General features: G+C 40.3%; 1 protein-coding gene across 1 annotated transcript in view; it reads right to left on the bottom strand.

Annotated features, from left to right (window-relative positions):
• Positions 1-6921, bottom strand: part of kif1ab (kinesin family member 1Ab) — a gene marked incomplete in the record, with an annotated part of 36182 nt that overhangs the window by 10961 nt on the left and 18300 nt on the right. Inside the window, 22 exon segments of the mRNA XM_024273717.1 lie at positions 47-192; positions 267-328; positions 403-536; positions 622-736; positions 830-853; positions 1003-1108; positions 1197-1281; positions 1372-1438; positions 1517-1625; positions 3561-3616; positions 3697-3815; positions 3922-4012; positions 4140-4317; positions 4445-4580; positions 4667-4752; positions 4846-4964; positions 5045-5182; positions 5665-5843; positions 5985-6133; positions 6216-6306; positions 6375-6447; positions 6526-6706. Coding sequence (XP_024129485.1) covers positions 47-192; positions 267-328; positions 403-536; positions 622-736; positions 830-853; positions 1003-1108; positions 1197-1281; positions 1372-1438; positions 1517-1625; positions 3561-3616; positions 3697-3815; positions 3922-4012; positions 4140-4317; positions 4445-4580; positions 4667-4752; positions 4846-4964; positions 5045-5182; positions 5665-5843; positions 5985-6133; positions 6216-6306; positions 6375-6447; positions 6526-6706 — 2444 coding nt within the window.

Genomic DNA, 6921 nt, shown 5'->3' with positions numbered 1-6921 from the left:
TGTACAGCTAACTAAGCTAAAACAAATGAGGTATTTCTGATCTGACCTCCTGCAGTAAGCTGAGTTTCTCCAGCTCCCACTGGTGGTCGAGGATGAGGCTGTCACTGCGAGGCCTCCATCCAGCCAGGTTCTCCTCTCCTCGCACATAAGCCACCGAGGTGTCCAGCACACGCCTGCGACGACGCTGCATCCCTGATGAAGATGTGTAAAACAGTTCATACTTTTTCTACATTCACTAATCTTTTTTTCTACTTATTCTTAAATACCTGGACTTCCATTGTCGGCTACGTAGCAGAGAGTGACTTCATAAACTCCAGTGACACGGTTACTGCCAGGAAGAAAGATAAAATGTTAGATAGTTGCTCGTGAGAAGATGACGTGTCCCTGTGCATCAGGTCGTACCTCTCTGAGGGGCGGAGACAGCCGGTGCTGAACAGATTCCTGATGGAGCGAGAAGCTGGCAGCTTGGCGTCACGGGAGTAAAACACCACGCAGAAATCTTTGGTGATCACCGTCGGCTGAGTGCAGTTCTCCATCTATCAGAGACGACATTTAGAAAGCAGTCGATGGAGTTAAAGCTGTAGGGGGTGGGGTTACCCGATTTGAAATGTAAATGTCTACCTCCAGATACGCAGAGAGGGTGATGTAGATCTTCTCCCCGTATGGAGTGACTCGGTTCAGAAGCAGAGAGTTGTGCATGGAGCTGTCCCACGCTGACTCGAACCGGTAGAAGGTTCTGCGAAAAAAAAAGCAATAAAATAAAAGAAAAATTATGAATTTGTGCCAAGAAAATATCACAAAAAATAAAAAAAATAAAAGATCTTTATACCTATGATCAACTCCCAAGGACACACTGCAGTTAGCAGAAGAAGAAGCATATATTAGGGAGATTAGCAGCTGATTTATGAAAATACTTTGATGTTAGATGATGGATTAGAAAAAAAAAATTGGTTAAAACTCTGAATCATGAACTGAGAATTAAAAAGAAAATTTAATTCGTACTTGTCGTCATGTTTGGGCCAGAAGTATCCAGAAGACAGGATGTTGAGGGAGAGGATGTTGGGGTCTATGATCGTCTCGTCAGCCTCTGGGGTGTTTCGAATGCGTCCTGTTTCATTAAATTGTAGCAAAATCAATACATTTTAACTAAATTGCTTTTTATATTTCACAAACATTTTCTTAAATGTGCAACTCACCAATGACAAGCTCCTTCACCTCCTTCCACTCAATATCGTTTCCCGTTTCATGAGCAATAGTGACTCGGATCCTCCTCTGAATACCCTGTGGAGTTAACAGGAGTTTAGTTCAGCACTGATAATTCTCATAAGATTACATCTAAATGGTGGTTAAACTGTGGAAATGAAGCAGAACCTGGTGGAGAAGGAAAGTTCCATGGCATGGCATCCCACCCCTGTGATCCACAACCGCTGGGATGTAGCTGGAGAAAAGGGGAGAGAAAAAAATGTAAGTTCACAGATTTACAGTGAGTATTGTCTGCATTTAGGACAGGACTCACTCTCCATTAGCTTCCAGCTCGCAGATCTCAAAGAAAACCATCAGGTCGTATTTGGCGTGACAAGGTCCCGCTGTGGAGCGAGTCATCGTGTTTAGCTTGGTGGCTGGCACTGAAAAGAGAACGAAAAAAAAGGTACAGAAATGAAACCACAGATCACTAAAAATGAATGAGATATTATTGATCCCTGATTACTTAAAAATCTTTTTATAGCTTCTACGCAATTCCAGTAATTTTTATTTATGGGGTGTGTAAGGAAAAATCTATTTGGTGATCATGATATTTTGTTTGGCGATATTTAAAATGTTGACAAGACAACACTTAATTAATTATTTGTGAGCTTCATACTTTTGTTTTCTACCTAAACCTCCAACCACTAGTTGGCACGAGTCGCTTTTCTCCTTCAGAATCTGCTGGAATAATATTGAATATTGATCACTAAATGATTAAATATTCAGTCTCATTGGTTCAGTCAGCCTCACGGTTTTTGCTGTAATGAGACATGAACTACTTAGTTGTGAGGTTTTTTCTTTATGCTAATTTTATCTAATATTTTAGCAACATGCTGATGTTTTTTGGCTAATTTGTTATCTACTAAGGTTGCTAGGCTACTTTTCACTTTAGCTAGGAAGAGGCTAACATGTTTTACTAATTTGTTATCTTCTGAGGTTGTTAGGCTATTTTTGAGTTTAGCTAAGAGGCTAAAATTTTTGGCTAATTTGTTATCTACTAATGTTGTTAGTCTTTGTTTGAGTTTAGCTGGGAAGAGGCTAACAATTTTGGCTAATGTGTTATCTACTAAGGTTGTTAGTCTATGTTTGAGTTTAGCTAGGAAGAGGCTAACATTTTTGGAAGAGGCTAACAATTTTGGCTAATTTGTTATCTACTAAGAGTGTTAGTCTGTGTTTGAGTTTAGCTAGGAAGAGGCTAACATTTTTGGCTAATTTTTTATCTAGTAAGATTGTTAGTCTGTGTTTGAGTTTAGCTAGGAAGAGGCTAACATATTTGGCTAATGTGTTATCTACTAAGGTTGTTAGTCTATGTTTGAGTTTAGCTAGGAAGAGGCTAACTTTTTCGGAAGAGGCTAACATCTTTGGCTAATTTGTTATCTACTGAGGTTTGTTAGGCAACTTTTGAGTTTAAATTTTATTTTAGCATGAGGCTAACAATTTTTACAAATTTTACTGAGGATTTTTAGGCTATTTTAGAGTTGCGCTAGTGTGTTGGCAATGTGTTAGCATTTTAGGCTAATTCGACATCTACTGAGGTTTTTGAGCTAATTGAGAGTTTAGCTCATATTTAAGCACCACACTACATGCTTTTGAAAAATTGGCATGTATTAGGGATTTTTAGCTAACTTTCTAACATTTTTTTTTAATTAAGACCAACATCCGTGCTTTTTCATAGTTCTTTAACAAAATTTCAAGTCTTTCAGCAAATTTAGCATTTTCACCATAAAATGCTTCAGCATTTTCAGCACAAAGCATTCACAGCATTATAACAGGTAATGCAACTTTTCTAGTTTTACTTTTCTTTTGCTTCTTGTTCATAAAAACATAAAACTAAGCTAATAGGGATTTACTGTATTTAATTTGTAGAGCAAATTTATAACTGCAAAAAATGTAGAAAGATACATGTTTTTTTATTGCTATTAACCTTGCACAGTTTTTCTGCTGAAATTAAGTTGATTGTGCTAACGGTTGAAAAATTACAGTGAATTAAAGGACATAAACAATGGAGCTTTAAAGGGTTAAATATTCAGTCTCATTGGTTCAGTCAGCCTCGTGGTTTTTGTTGTTATGAGACATATACTACTTAGTGTGACTTAGTTATACTCGTTAAAAAACAAAAGGTGAAACATTAATCTGATGCCGTCTTGATACATATCACAATAAGTATTGTATTGCGAAACGTGCATTGCAATGTGTGTCGTATCACCAGATTCTTGCCAATATACACCCTTAATCTGATAATATAAAAGTTGCTGAGAGAAAGATTGGGCTATAAGTTCCTACAACGAAAATATAAACTTAAAAAATAAACTCACCTGGTTTGGACAAAGGCATCACTCGTGGAAACTGCCTTCGAGACGGCCTCAGGGGGCTGAAACGACATTACCAAAACATTTTTATACGAAACAAAATGTCACATTTTGATCAAAAAGATCAAACTTTGTCCCTAACCTGATCAAATCTTTGCAGAGCGGGGGGAAAGGCTGCTTCTGATAGTGTCCAAACACCTCAAAGACGATGGGCTGAGTCTTTATGTACTCCGTGAAGGACTTGGTCACCTCCACTGTTATCTAAAAAGGCAAAGGAAATCAAACTAGAATTACCTTTTTAAAGTATATTTATATGATTATTTTATATTCCACAAAAAATCTTTATAATTTCTGGGTTATTACATACATTTTGTACATGATAAAAACCCAGAGGAGGTCCTCTGCCGGTGTTCTTCAGAGGCTCAGTGGAGAAAGCTTCATCGTGACGGTGGATGAAGCTTTAAAAAAATAAATGTTGAAACTTTGGCAATTTGGAATTAAACTACATGAGTTTTGAATAATAACAAAAATGCATTTTCATGAACAAAAATCAATGCTAGACACAGCTTTAAGTCTAAAGCTCACTTGAACTGGCAGAAGATGTCGGCATATTCTGCTGAGATGCTGGAGGCTTGTAAGACGGTGACCCTGAAGGTGAAGGTGCTTCCAATCTTCAGGTGGGACAAGGCTTTCTCGGGGGACAGCTCCAGAGGGAGGTCCAGACCTAAGGACTTCACCGGGCTTGGAGGTGGCTCCTGTGTGGCTGTGCGGCACAGACACACAAACTCTTAATTTATTTCTACTTTAAAGGTGTTTTCATCACCGGTTTACATTCCTTTAAATCCAATTTTCAAGAGAAAAATAATGACCTAAGTTTAGTTCCCCCTCACCTGCACAGGTGTTGTTGTTGACTTCATCTGCAGAGATTCCTATCTCGGAATTCTGTCCTTCTCCTTCCACAATCCGCAGCTCCTCCTGGGATGTGTTGGAATGCGACAAACCTCCAGGACACGACTCGCTCTGGAACTGAAGCAAGCTCGTTAGTTTTGCTTTATTTTAGACAGAAAAAAACATTTCTAAGTATTTTCATCCAGAAGATTCCAGATACCAACCTTCTCAAACTGTTTGTCCTCAAATGAGATCTTGGCAGTGCCCGACTGCCTCACTCCAGAGCCGTAATCCGGAGCCTCTTCGTCAGCTAAAGTAGGACAAATAGATGACTTTAATGATCAACTTTTATAAGCTCATGTTCAGCAGCTCTAATACAAAAAAACTGCCGTTTGGTTTGTACCAGAAATAGCCTGCACAGCCACCCTGAGGAATCCTTTCACCTCTCCTTTCTCGCTGACAATCGCCACACGGTGCACCAGGGGAACCGGGTACAGCAGGTTACTCAGATACACGAAAGCTCTGAAGGGAGGAGTGAGACGGCCTTTAATTTTGGTGAATGAAAAAAAATAAAAGGAAATACGTTTTTAGAGATGGCTGACCTTCCGACTAGACGGAACCACGGGAAGCGGTCGTAGAAGGGGTCACCTCCGGTCATGGCGTGGTCACACTCCTCCACAGCACTGCTGGGCAGCTCTGCAGCGCGGTCATACATCTCTCTCATCAGGTCCAGCCTCTGCCTGCAAGGAGGGCCAATAACACGAAACATCAGCTACTTAAGTCTTCGATGTTAGCAACAAAAAGATTTTTTTTATTGCAATCTATGCATCTGACTTCACATAAAATCTTCTCATTCCGATCTTCTTTTGAGTTGTTTGAAAGCCGTTATGCTCTTTTTAGTTGCAGAGGGGACAGTAGTTTATCAGAAATTTGTGTCTGAGTTCTGGGCGGGACCGTCGGTATGGAGAAGCCCCGCCCCCTTCCCCGTTCTGTTGCAGAACAGGAAGTTTGTGTAAGCCAGTGCATTTTTTACATCACAAATAAGCTATTTTTCAATTATTGTTTTCATTCGCTCCTGATTCCCAATAATTAAAACAAAGAAATACTCACAAATTAAATTTTGAGTTTAATTTTCTTAATATATGTCCTCCTTCAAAAACATAGTTTCTTTAAAGATATACAACATGATCAGTAACTTCAATGACAAAAAATGCTGCAATACCTGAGTTTCTCCAGAGTCCAGTAATGTGTAGCTCCGTTCTTCTGGTCCTGGACTTCCACAGCCACGATTGTCCGAGGAAAAGGTCGTCTCTCCCGCTCTTTGGCCAGGCTGGGAGGAAGCAGGTCCGGCGGCAGCGGCGAGTAGAGAGTGTCTGTCAGCAAGACGAACTGGAACTGCACCTATTGAGATATAAAACCAATTAAAAACAATAACTTTAATATTAGAATATGGATTATTTTGGAGGATGCCAAACATTTCATGGTTTAATACATCAATTAGCAAATACTTGTGTTTTTTTTTCTTAAATAGCAAAAACCAACCTTCTTCTTCAGCTCCACACTAATAGCATTGGCCTCCTTGAGGAAGATGGCATTGCCCCAGAGCAGATCTCTGAGAGAGGTGAACTGGTAGAAACGCCACTTTCTGAAAGCCCAAAGCGCCAGCTCAGTCTCATGTTTGGTCCACGGCACTGGAGACAAACCCAGCCAGAAAGTGAGTAAAACACAGCAAAAAAATGAAAAAAGATAAGACCTTTCAGAGAACAACTTCACCTTCTTCTTCAGGCTCCTCCTCCTCCTCTGGTGACTCCAGGTAACGAGAGTCCACCTGTTTCTGAAGGGCCTCCAGCTTACTCTCATAGTCCTGAAAGACAATATGGAGTTGGTGATCAGCAGGAACTTAAATGACCTTTAAGTGGAGCTTCCACTCACCAGCCTCTGCTGCTCCAGCAGGTTGCTGGCTTCCTCTCTCTCTTTCCGGTATTGATCTTCAAGCTCCTGAAGTCTGGAACATTTTGACTCAATTTTAGGAAAAATCTAATGTTTAAAGAGGAACTGAAGAGATGTAGATGCCCACACCGACCTCTGCTCCATCTCCTGCTTCATGTCAATGCCTTGTTTCTCCAGCAGCTCCCTCTGAGCAAAAGCCCAGTCCACGGGCTCCACCGGCGTCTCTGCGCACGGCGTCCTCTCGCGCTCCAAACGCGCCTGCTCGGGGTCGTTAAAGCGGAACACGTGGCTCTTCCCCATGATGATACGGTTCCCTTAAAGACACAAGAAGGCAAAAAACAGAGAAACAGTTTCAAGATAATGGATTTAGTATTTGTGTGAATGCATTACAGCATTTACTTTCATACTTGCATACTTTGCATACTTTGCATACTTTCAGATAGAGACAATATTCAGACTTTAAAATGTTCAGTAACTACTGTGTTTTATAGGGTATTTGGAATTAGCTGTTATTTTAGCAACATGTTAT

Source organism: Oryzias melastigma, linkage group LG17 (assembly GCF_002922805.2).
Source record: "Oryzias melastigma strain HK-1 linkage group LG17, ASM292280v2, whole genome shotgun sequence".
NCBI classification, from domain to species: domain Eukaryota; kingdom Metazoa; phylum Chordata; class Actinopteri; order Beloniformes; family Adrianichthyidae; genus Oryzias; species Oryzias melastigma.
This window is presented reverse-complemented; position numbering and strand designations above follow the sequence as displayed.